This window comes from Phycodurus eques, chromosome 1 (genome assembly GCF_024500275.1).
Source record: "Phycodurus eques isolate BA_2022a chromosome 1, UOR_Pequ_1.1, whole genome shotgun sequence".
Lineage (NCBI taxonomy): Eukaryota > Metazoa > Chordata > Actinopteri > Syngnathiformes > Syngnathidae > Phycodurus > Phycodurus eques.
The window spans coordinates 3,742,433-3,755,171 of NC_084525.1; the positions used below are offsets into that span (position 1 = coordinate 3,742,433).

General features: G+C 48.9%; 1 protein-coding gene across 1 annotated transcript in view; it reads right to left on the reverse strand.

Annotated features, from left to right (window-relative positions):
• Positions 1 to 10,208, reverse strand: part of samd11 (sterile alpha motif domain containing 11) — a 58,461-nt gene extending 48,253 nt beyond the window's left edge. The window contains exons 1-2 of the mRNA XM_061672781.1: positions 9,559 to 10,208; positions 8,290 to 8,381 (exon numbers count right to left, since the gene is read on the reverse strand). Of these exons, the coding sequence (XP_061528765.1) occupies positions 8,290 to 8,381; positions 9,559 to 10,012 (546 nt within the window). The 5' untranslated portion in view covers positions 10,013 to 10,208. The remainder of the gene's footprint in view (positions 1 to 8,289; positions 8,382 to 9,558) is intronic.
• Positions 10,209 to 12,739: the final 2,531 nt, after the last annotated feature.

Here is a 12,739-nt window from a genome sequence, read left to right on the forward strand (position 1 = left end):
TCGGCGTCGGTGCAGCCGTTGTGGTCAATGTGCATTTGGTGACGAGCGATACTTCATGTAGAAGGAAAAGGGACAAACGTGGTCAGAAGATAGTTATAAGGTCATGCTAGTGCTAGTGAATGCCTCTGCTAAACACTTAACTAGAGTTAGATTAGGTGACCAGGATACTTTATTCAAGTGTCCGTGGTCATTTGTCTCAATGCAAACACACAAGCAGACGTTCTAGACACAACTATCAATGGTAAGGATAGCATCAGTGCTAGTGCTAACACATGCCAAGAATTGATCGTCACACTGTCACTTTAAGGTCAAATATTACAGAGTGTTACTTTAATTGCTGAAGGCTCCCGTCAGGAATGTGCGTCCTGAGTACTGTACCACAGAGAAAAGCATTAAACTGGTGATTAAGCAAGATAAAAGAACATACAGTTATTAGTCTTATCATATTTTTGAGCGTCATCATGGATTGATGAATCTTGGCGCGCAAGCAACAAAACCACCTTGTTTTTAATCGATACACAACTTTGGCAAGCAAAAGCGGTTATATTCAAACGGTGACTATAAAAGCAATCAATCTCTCTATATTTATTTCTGACTTTTAACTGCGCTCTTGGTGGAAAAAGCGAATAATAAGGGTGTTATTTCGTCATCCTTTTTTTTTTTCCCCCTCACTTCCCTTGCGTTATTTCCTGAAAGGTGGCCTGCCGCTGGCTCTAAGCAGCATTAGCAAGCTCCCACACACGAACACACGCACACACACACACACACACACACACACACACACACGCACACTGTGGTAGCCGCCCGTGACATTCCTGCAGCTGCGGCGCTAGCGCCCCCTCGCACGCCCCCCAACCCCACCAACAACCCCCCGCCCGCCCCCCAGCAAACTCCCTAGGGGACGAATGCCTAATGAGTCACGCGCCTGTCTGCCGTTACCTCGCCGTGTGCGTGTGTGTGTGTGGAGGCGGGATGGCGGGCCGACTTGGCGTGAGCGCTTTGGGGAAGGGGCGGCGGGTGAGGAGATGACAGGGCAGGAGGGAGGGCGGTTGGGGATGGGTTGGGGGGGCTAGTGTGCACAAGGCATGAGGGTGGAGTGAGGCGGTCATTACCACGTTCAAACAAGAGCGCTGAAAAAAAAGGCCAAAACAAACAAGCATGTCCTCTGTGTACCAGCTCGAGGTCCACTTCATCACCACGTACAAATTCTTATTTTGTTTAGTCTCGCCACCTCATGTCTGGCCCTGGCGCGTGGAAACGGTGGTGACATTTTCACACGTTCGTGCCTGGCTGGCGATTAGCCGCTCGCCCGGTTAGACTTGAGATCGCTCAGTACGCAAACGTGACCAACGTAACCTGATTACTGCCAATAACCCGATTAAAATAGTAGTTTGATTAAAGTGCTCACAGGGTTTACGGTAACCACATTTCCCCCCAGCTAACCGTCTAATCCGCCGGGTATGATTTACTTGATAGTCCAGATAAAGTGTTTATGAAATAGGTAATTAGTGCCACAAGTGCGTGTTGAAAGGAAGATGGCGACACAACCGGTTGTGCCACTTCACAAAAGAAGAAAAACACTATTGATAATACTGTTGCTGGCATCACAAAATAGCTGCTTGTTTACAAAAACGCACATTAGCCTCGCACGCAACTTGTGACCTTTAAGACGCGCGAGCCACAAATACGTTGAGGCCTGTGACCAAAAGGAAAATGGCAGAACAGCAGCATGAACAACAAGCAACACAGCATAGTTTAGTCACAGCACATGACAGGCAAGCAACTGCGGAGTTGTGTTTTGACAACTCGAATTTCAAAATGAACCAAATTCAGGAGAGGCTTTTGTAGTTAATGAACCACGATTAATCGTGACTACGTGCGTGAAGTTGAACAACGATCGTTGCGCTTCCACTTCCGTCCTGTATGAGTCGGCAGCGCACTTTCAAACTGTTGCCGACGAATCGAGACGACATTTCCGCAGTCTGTGGACTGAACGCTAATGCTAAAGAGCAATGCTCGCGGCAAAGCGATTTGCGTCCCTTAGCTGCGTGTATTTTCATCTGCGGCCAAAGAAGAAGAACCGCAAGAACCACGGGCCCATCTAATCGCACAACTCCCTACGTAACATGAGGTTAGCCAGCTGTTCACCCACTTTGCACAAGTTCAGTGATGGAAAAACGGACCCGCGGATTGCAGATGACTTCAACTGTATGAGATCACTGTCGGGACCGACCGAATTTTTCGTCCTCTTTCAGCCAGTTACTGCGACAAACTAACGACAAATATTTCCCATTATTGTACAAAACACTATTCAGTTAGGTTTGCCACAATGACGATCTCCCCCCCCCCCCCCCAGAATTAGGCGCCGTTTTTGGATACAAACAGAAAAGGTCTGTCCCATTTTGGCCCCTGACAACAATGTTTGTCAAACTAAAACCATACAGTTTTTGAAAACGGGAGTCAAAGTGAAAGTTTTTTCTGACAATTGTGCGTTATCGGCGCCATTTAAACACTTAAAACCCGGGAGGTGTGCACACTTGTTAAGTGTTCATTCTGAGCATGCTCAAGCATGTCACAGTCAAAACAATGATGGCTGAGCGTTTGTGCTTATAATGCGTCTCCAGCAAATTGCGTCCCTCAGAGGCAGTTTCGCCCGAGACAACGAGCAGGTGTTTTTTTTGTTTGTTTGTTTTGTTTTAGGTTGTGGTACATTACACATAAATCGTGGTAATGGCGGTTCGGTATAATGAGTGCTGTACTCATTTACATTGCATGAACAGGGATCGTCTTGATAATGATGTCGTCTCATGAAACTAACCCCGGAAATGTCATCATGTCACGTGACCATACACAGGTGAATAGAGAGAGACGGGTTTCCTGACTACTTACATGAAGATGCGATGCGTGCGCCTGTTTCCAAGTACACTGGTACCTTCACTTTCGAGTTCCCTAACGTATGTTTATTTCGTTTCTTTGCGTTGCAGGCCAACATTTGAGGTGCGAGCAGGCTTTGGATAGTGATGAAAAAGAATTAAGGTACCGTAATGCCCTCGTATGTAGGCAAGGAGAGCCACAGTCGTTGATGCACTTTCAGCCATTCATTGAATGGGGCAAACAGTAAAAACGTACAAAAACAAAATGAGAGCACTCGCAAGGATCGAGTCGACTCTGACTCCTGACGTTACTCACTAGGCCACGCCCCTTAGAGGAACACCAACACACCACAACACATAAATACTACAGTAGGTACCGTATAGTAATTACATTTTTTTTAAACCAGATTACTTCTTTATATTCTCTTTGATAATATTTCATTATATTTGTATACAATATGGTGCTAGTTTTCTTTATTAATACACAAGTAACATAAATGGTGGTCACAAAGTCTGAAACAGATTCATGACATTTCAAACTTATTTAATATGAGTATGGTCACAGAACGAATTAAACTCATAAGTCAAGGTACCACGAAACAGTATATCAAAAGACAGGCATGTGCACACGTAGCCTCTAGTTGGTGCTCAAGCCACCATCTGCCCTTTGCCTTGGATGAAAAAAGAGCCCTTTTTGCTGCAGCTGATTTATTTTTTCCCTTGGTTCATCAATATTACAAAGAAAAAGAAAACAAATATCCTCTCTGTCATCAATTTTACCCAAAGTGTTTTGAAATCTGACTTTCACCTTATCCCTAGTGCTTCCCCTTCTCTTTTCAAAATCCTGCCATTAGAATAGGGGTGTGCTGACTTTTATATCCACTGTAGCCGCCCTTCACCTCCTTTCTTAATAGTTGTATTACTGACTGTGTTAACAGAAATAAATACATACTTTAAATGCTACTGCTTGTACTTAATCACATGAATAAGTTTGGTTATGGGTGCCCTTCCCCCCCCTCGCTTGAGCACCTGCCTATGTCTATGCACGTGCCTGCCAAAATATTAGGAACCACTCATCATCAAATGCAACACGTTTTGCCCAATAAGTGTGATTCTGTCCTATAATGGACAAAACTTTGAGAAAGGAGGGAAGAAAAGTGAGAAAGCATCGTGGGGCGGGCAAGCATGCAACCAAGTCCCCCACCTTCCTACACACACACACACACACACACACACACACACACACACACGCGCATTCACTCCACCCTTGGCCCCCACGCGCTGAGCCGAGCGGCAGTTTCAGCCCAATGGAGCGGCACAGGGCAAAAGGGGGGAGGAGGGGGGTGCTTTGCTGCAGGGGGGTTTGTGGTGACGGGAGGGGGCGGCGGTGCACAGAGGGCGAGAGGGCGGCGAGGCGGAGGGAAGGGGAGCAGGGAGGGGGGCGGGGGGGTGGGGGGGTAGTGCTGGAGCAGCGCTGGGAGGTCAGTGGTGGTGCAGTCAAGCGTGCCAACGCGCCTCTCACGCTCCCCTGTCCCTCTTGTCTCAACCCCCCCCCACCCCCCACCCCCCGCCGCCGCCCCCTTCGTTCCCCTCCTCCTCCCTCATTCTGCCGCCGCCTGCATGTTTGGATTGGACCGCCGAGACCACCGCAGGGGAGCTTTCCAGACAGGTTCCTACTGGATATTTGTGACAGCGGAAGTGGAGGCGAAGACAAGGTTGTATCACAAACACACCTGAGCTGAGTTTCAGGACATGCAGTGGCACAATTAATCAAAAACACCACTAAAACGACACCTCCTCGAGGGTTAAACAAGCACTTTGATGAGGTTTAGTCACGCACACGCTCACACCACCTCTATGGAATGCAATCATTTTGAATCATCACTTACGCCGTGCAAAAAAGGGAGCCAAGATAAACAAACATTGCCCTCATTTATCTTCCAGCAATTTAATTAATCTACTCTTTATCTGACTTTGCGCCATTTTTTTATCATCAATAAAAATCAAAAAGTGGTTCATACAATATGCTGTTTAAGGCATTATCATGACCATGTGGGATTTCTATGAGCTTGCTGACTAACCCTCAAGTCTGTTTGTTGGAGCTTGTCGATAACGTAGAGCAGGAGATGGGACACGCGTGTCTACAACGGTCCGATGTGACGTCAACAACTAGTGGAAGTCACGTGTTGGAACAGCTTGCGCGCACAGATATCGGGAAGAAGCGTTTTCACAACAATCGCCATTGGCTTTGATTCCTCTCACCAGTCACAAAAACGTTAACGTCGCTTGATGAGGAAAAAGCTTAATGTCCCGAAAAATGAAAATGGGCTATCGCGCTGATATTTCCGCAAACCTTTTGGTGGCGACTGACCGCCGTTTTCTGACATTACGTGACGTTAAGCTTTTTCAGGCATACGTTAAGCCTGTTACAAACCAAATCATTCCCCAACATAACTCAACTGCTGGGCAGAATGAATTTAAGACGACCAAAAAAACTAAACAAAACAAAACAAAAGAACAACAAGTGTGCGCAACATGTCTGAAAATTACTATTGATCTCCATTAGTCTCACTTGGTCTGAAAGTGCACAAACTACTCCACATGACCACAATACTGCACACTTCTCATATGCCAATTGCATATTCCGCCGTTACCATAGCAACGTAGCTTCAGCAACTCGCATACAAACACAAACCCGGCCACCGAACGAAGACTCCACCTCACGAGTTCGCTTTTATTTTCGAGCGGAAGAGTGTTTGTGGCTATTTCCACAGATGTTTGTGGACGTGTGGGTTTAATTCCGTTTTGCAACGGTGGGAGGGGGGCATGATTGGAGGGGGGGGGGGCTTTATGAGCCAGAGGAGGCGACTGTAATTTCCTCCCATCCTCCGCCAGTTCCGCTGAAATAACAGAGTAGAGGAAGCCGAGCTCTCCCGGGAAGAGACGCAAACACACGCACACACGGCTTGCTAATCAGCCGGCCACCCTGAGCTCATCCGCACACACACACACACACACACACACAGACGTGCACACATAAAAAGTGAACAAACACCACATTGACGGCTCGGGCCAAAGGATGAAACTTCCGCAGGAAAGTTTCTGTCTTATATGGACACAGTAATACAGAGTACACAGCATTTCGTAGGTCCATTAAACGCCTGACGATCACACGTGAGGCAAAGGTGGAAGTAAAGCATGACAATCAACAGCCTATCAATCACTGTGAACACATGACATTCCACATTTAATGTCATCGCTAACTGTCAAGCGCCTGTGTGCCAACATGACAAAAAGCTCGAGTCGGCGCTGACGCTGCAATTAGCCTGCACGAGGTCTCAGCGGGCAGGTGGGGAACGTCTTCTTCCCACCAGCTGCACCTTTTTACCCTTTTTTTTTTTTTTTCCCCCCTTTTCCGAATGCTCGCCTCATGCCTATAGCCAAGCGAGATCACTTAAAGTTCAGCTGTCAAACTTTCAAAATAAATGTCTGCATGAGGTAATTTGTGTCAGTAGGCAGGCGTATAGTGTGCGAGAGGGAGGAAGAGAGGGATGTAGGGGTGGGGAGGGGGAGTGCTGGCTGCCATGCCCTGAGGAGAGTCAGGGGGGGGGGCGACGACGCCATAGAGGCCATACAAGCTCCGCTGCCTTCCCTCCGCCGTCTCACCCTCGCCGCCCTCGCGTGAAACTGCTGACATTCTTAGCCCGCGTGTGCGTGCGAGTGGGAGTGTGTGTCTGTGTGCGTGCGCGCTGTGCACGTGGGTGTCCTAAGGAGTCACGGTGGTATTCGCTCGCTGGGTTAAACTTCAGGCTTCACCGCCAGACGAGGAAACGAGCACCATAACAACAACAACCTTCGGGCCCTCGCATCCGCGCTTACGTCAATGGCGACGTTTCACAAATTGAGGTTGAAGAATACGTGCCGAGACAAGCCCGAAAAAGTCAATCAACGACAAACCCGACGGTTGAGTGTGAACACATGCAAACACGCTTGAGGTGTTCCAAAAAAATGGCATCCCTTTTCCCAGCCCTTACCTCCCCTCTCAGGCCGAAATCTAAGCTTTTGGTTAGAGCTCTTGTGAAAATGTCACCAGTTTACCTGTATCACTCAAACTGCTCCGACTTATCTAACGCGCCTTCGCCTTGCGTGTCTCACACACAATAATCAGCGGTAGCCACATTCAGTAGCTCGCTAAGCCTCTTACACCCTTCCCTCAAGATTAGGGCTCGGGAGCGACAACAGATGCGCTCTGCGCTGATCAAAACACACACGTGCGGACCCGCAACTCAGCGCACCTGTGTGAATAGATCCGGTGTGCGTTTGTGTGTGCGATCTCGCGAAAAGGCTGACACGCGCGCAGAAAGCCGACGCCGTCACCGTGACACATCGGCGAGGCCTTCGGGTTTGGCGTCGGCCCCCCCGGTCGGGCCCTGGGGGAGCGAGCGGGCAAATAAGCGCTTGTCAGCCAGGTGAGGAGTCTGACTGAACGGTGACCGACGGTGAACGCAACACACGCGCACAAAGCCAGACAGCTCGCTGTCTCTGGATAAATGGCCGTTTGATGCTCGGCGTCTTTGAAAGGCTGGAAGTGCATTCGGTATTCACGCTGAGAGAAAATTACTGTCAAATCTGTCACAGTGTGCCTGTGGGGTCTTCAGCGGAAAGGTTATAAATAAAGGCGGCGCTCCCGAAACACGCTCACCCATCATGCAACTGTGCGACAACACAAACGCCAATGAAATATCTGTTGCTACTTTCTCACACAATAAGCTAGACCGGGTGCTCCTTCGTCCTATTTATCCGGAACTGTTCGATTTGCTGAACATTTTTTCACCTTTGCATTTTCGCAAGTTGCGCCGTCATACTTTTTGGCACCCTTCCGTTTACTCACGACAGTGGGCGGAGCAAAGATGCACGGCAGCCCAGTGATTGGTTGACTGAGAGGTCATTTTTTTGGGCGACGACAGTAATTCACTGGAAAGAATACAACGTTTATTTCCAAAGCGCGTTTCTTGTTTATGGATCGTGTCAGCACTAATGCATGTGACGTCCCTCCTGTTTGTTGAGTGCATTGGTGGGTCGCACGGTTAAACGTAGCCGACGAAACCGTCGCTATCCCGCCCCCGCATCCATGACGGAAACGCGAGCCAAATGTGGGTTTACCATTCCAGACTTGATCATGGCCAACTGAACAGTAAAGCTTGCAGAAAAATGTCTTTGAAGGACAAAAAACGACCCACTTCCATTTGTCCTTAATCCTGAGGATGAGGACAAAAGTCTTCAGTGCAAACAAGTTCAAGCTACCAATGGAACCAATGTAGCTTATCTACGTCAGCATAAAAACACACAGCAATGTTAAAAAAAAAAAAAAAATCAAAATATCAAATACAATTGACAGGAGATGAAATATTCTTACCACGGGAGAGGAGATTCGACAACCTGGACAATCGCAGATCGGAGGATGCACCTGTAAGATTCCTTTGGACATGAGCGTCTTAAGACTTTTCCCTGCAACACAAACAAACGAGACGCTCTGAGCGAGGGGGGAGGAACATGAACGCGCCACCTGAACACATCGTCGAAACAACATCTGAAAGGGTATCAATGTTTTTTGTTTTTTTTTAATATCCAGGTAGTTCACCAGTCAGGATCATCATTCTTTTGTTTTCTATACCTCCTCAATGAGGGCCACGTCGCGTATCCCGCATAACTATCTCAATTGGGTTATTTAATATTTGGTTGAGCGCTCCACCAACACATCCGGTGCGGCACCTCACCCTCATTTAAATGTGTGTGGGGGGGGGGGGGGGGGTATGTGGTAGAAATGGTACACTTTCAAATCTCACTTGGCTGAAAAAAAACAAAAACAAAAACAGTCCATGCCCCCTCTAGAAAATATCAAAATAAAGCCTTTTGTAGCCTTCGTCCGTGCAAAAATTACCTTTTAATAGAGGAAATATTCAAATTATTTGGTTTTTTTTTGGGGGGGGGGGGGTGTAAAAACAATGTAATGTGATGATTATACCAGACCGGCACCCCCATGGGTGAGCGCACCACAGCTTGGGAATCCCAACCTCAAAAAAAAGCAGCTCTCGATGTGACATAGCGAGAAAGGAAGCGGACAAGCACAAAAGCGCTTTTCAGAAACTCGCGCATCCTTTGGAACGCGGCTGTCAAACTGGTGGCCTGGGGGCCAGATCCGGCCCGCAACATCGTGTTATGTGGCCCGCGAAAGCAAATCACGTGTGTCGACTTCGATTTTTTTTTTTGGGGGTGGTGGGGGGGGGAATACCAAGATTGCTGTCTTTGCTTGTATAATGTTGAGATATTGCAAGCATTTTATGTTACCAACCCCCCCCCCCCCCCTTTTTTTTTTTTTTAAATAAATGTAAGAATAGTTGAACATTTGTAATTTTTTTTAATTGGCTTCTGATTTCAAAAGTAGTTCTCCGTCCATTTGTTGTGTATATGTCACACGCGACCCAGAAATGAGCTCGGACCCCCCCCCCCCCCCCCCCCACACCTCCCATCTGCTTTCGAAACATGTCGAAACCGAGACGAATAAAAGTCAATGGAGTTGTCCCGTTTCCCACTCGAGAGTCACTCCCGATGAACTTTGCCATGAAAACAAGAGCGGACGTCGTCAATGGAAGTCAGCCCCGGTCCCGGCGACGCCGCAGCTTACCTTTGTGTCGAATACTCCGCTTCCAGTCTTTGGCCGTCTCCCGGCCACTGACAAACTGGAACTCGTTGGGAGTGAGCCACTCGCCCCGGTATTTAATGGAGGGTCCCTTGCTGCCTTGGCAGAGTTTGTTGATATATAGCAAAGCTTTGTTTTCCCCGCACTCCACCTCGATGCAGGGCTCGCCGTTGTCGAAGAAGGGCTGGAAGTCCGGGATGGAGGAGAACCTCTCGAGCATCAAGTCGTCCGCGGCGTGCTGGAGGTGCTGGTGATGCAGCGTCGAGTCGCGCAGCCCCAAGTACGCGCGGTGGTGGGCCAAAATGTGCTCGTAAGGCGGCGGGTGCGGGGTCACCACCGGGAGAGCGGCGCCGTTTAAAGGGGCCAAGTATTCGGAGCGGTTGAAGGCGGCCGAAGCCATGTCGTCGCCGTCCGGGCGCTCCTTCTTGATGGCGGGCATGCTGCCGCGGGGACAAGTGCGCGGGAAGCGGACGTCCGGTCCGAGACGCGCCGCTTGACGAGAGACGGCGGGTGTGCGGGAGTTGCCGGAGAGATTCCCATTCAGCGGTGTGACGCTCGCAGTGGCGGCAGCGCTCTCCGCCGGCCCCGCAGCTCCCTACAGCGTCCCACCTCCCACATGCACCCGCACGCGCTCTCTGCTAAGACCTGACATGCGGACATGATGCTGCATACGGGGATCATTAACGCCCCCCCCCCCCCTTCGCCACCACGCCCCCACCTCACCGTTTTTTTTTTTTTGTTTTTTTTTTTATGATTTATTGCCTTCGCCTGAACTGGAAATTATTTCTGCGGTGTCGCTTGTGTTTCGTTTCTACACGGTGGCAGAAAGCTGTCATTTACATTTGGCCTCAGTGTACGTTCGCGTTGCGTTTTCCAAACCGAAGAGCTGAAAGTTTTTTGTTTGTTTGTTTGTCTGTTTGCTTGTTTGTTTCACGCCAGAGTGCGCGCGCGCGCGCGTGTGTTTGAGCGCAGTCAGGCTGAAGTTCACAGACGCAGACCAAACAAGATTTGCACTCAACTTGGCCCATTTCAGCCGCGGAGGACCGGCGGCAGCCAGCGGCGGAGAGGGCGCTGGGGGACCGCGACGGACGACGCCGCGTAGACTCAAATGAAGGACCGAGTTTTAGGAGTTAGCGTGGGACAAGTTTGATTTACGCTTGCAGATGCATGCAAATCATCTTAACGATGCAATGAATGCGCACACGTTTGAAAACTGTTTTGGGCCGCATTCCCCGCCGCTAAATGTAAGATTTTAGTCTCGTTTGCTCTGTTTTAAATCCATTTTAACAAGTGAAAAATTGTGAGCCCTGTTAATAATGTCAGACACAAGTGTGTGTGTGTGTGTGTTTTTAAATCAAGAATCTACTTATAGATCAGCAAATCACAACAAATGTATTCAGGATGGCGTTGACCGCATCTAACCATTCCAAAAACATGTGAAGTGTTCCCCGCGTCGAGACCGAGCCCTGCCACGAATTCCCAAAATCTACGAATGATTGACGACCTCCCCGACAAGTGTTACAATTGCCTACACGTGCCACAAAATGGCCGAAAAACACTACTTTTGCCAAAATGAAACTCCTCAACTCACTTCAACATTGTTCCTTGGCACCAAGTTGCCAGAAGATGGCGGCAAAGCGCTACTTTTGTCGAAATGAAGCTCCTCAATTCACTTCGACACATTCCTTTGCACCAAGACGCCACGAGGTGGCTTGTAGTGATTTGACCTGAGCGGAAACAAACTGCAAAGACCGACTTTTTTGTTGTTTTTTTCAGCAGCTCCCCAAATAAATCTGTGAACAGGTGAAGTTGCAAATGTCGACCTGTGAATAATCTAAGTCTTCCATCGGTGTGCATTCTGCGGACAGTTAAATACATCGCGTTAGATCACAACTCAACTCCAAATCCGGCCTTCCGTGTCACGCTGCGTGGCCTGTCAGTTATTCGACTTCAAAACGAGTTATTATCATAAAATGATCATGATAATGATCAAATGCAGGGGCTACGTCATTGGCGATTGGGTTAGCCTGGCAATGGGCTGGCGACTGGTTCGCCTCTCGCTGAAACGCAGCTGAGATGGGCGCCAGCACGCCCGTGACCCCAGTGAGGATAAGCGGCTCAGAAAATGGATGGATGGATGGATGATGGGGCGATTATTATGCTTCTTATATACAGTAGAACCTAAGGGACAATAACTGCCTTGTCTTATCGTCACAAGACTCGTATGTAAACAAACACAGTGCAGCTCAGCCTCTGGCTAGCGGCCGTCATAGCTGTTTCATTTGAAATGATTAAATGCGATTTTGCTAACACAAAAGCATTGTGTTTTGTTTTGGGTTTTTTTTGCGTTGTTTTTGTTTTTTGTTTTTTTCCCCCTCACGCTGCCCAATGTAAACCAAAGCATGACCTTAAAACCAAGATACATATGTACTGTATGTACCCAACCATGATTTGTGGTGTACTGTTATGATTGGCTCACAGCAAGTTTGACACTCCTAATTTATAAATGATTCCCAAAAAGTGCTACTAGTATAGTCCTCATTGTTATAAGTGCAACAGTGTTTTGAAGCTCGAACGCTGAGGCAAGAGGAGGACTGCATGCTTTTGAATCTTCAACTCATTCATTGAATTGCATGTGCAGGCTAAAGTATCCTGTCCTAAAAACATTCCGTTTCGTCTGTGTTCCTCAGCCAGTGTTTTTTTTCTCGGGCCAAAAGTCGGCGGAAGTGGAGAACAGTTCAGAAGAAACGTACGCTCAGATGTGTACTTGCGCTGCTGGAAGCGTATGGCTTCAACCTGGGAAGCACATTTGGCGAGAGCACCTTCGCTCCGCGCCGCGCGCGGGCACGTTGCCCTGAGCTCCTGGAGCTCGTAAGCAAGTTCACATCTGACCCCCATCAGCGGAGAACCACCCAAGTGGATTCCCCTCCGACACATGGAATAGCCATTCCGGCAGCAGAGGTGGGGCCCAAAGCGCCGCGTGTCCGGCGCCCATAAATCAGGGCAAACGGGCTCTGACACACACAGGAAGGAGGCACGCCGCACCGCAGGCGGACGGGTTTGCTCGGGAGGGCCAGAGACCACGGCGTGGCCAGATCTGGCCGAAGGCCTGCAGCCGGAACCGGGCAGGCAAAGCCACTGCAGACGTGAACAAAAACACATGCCG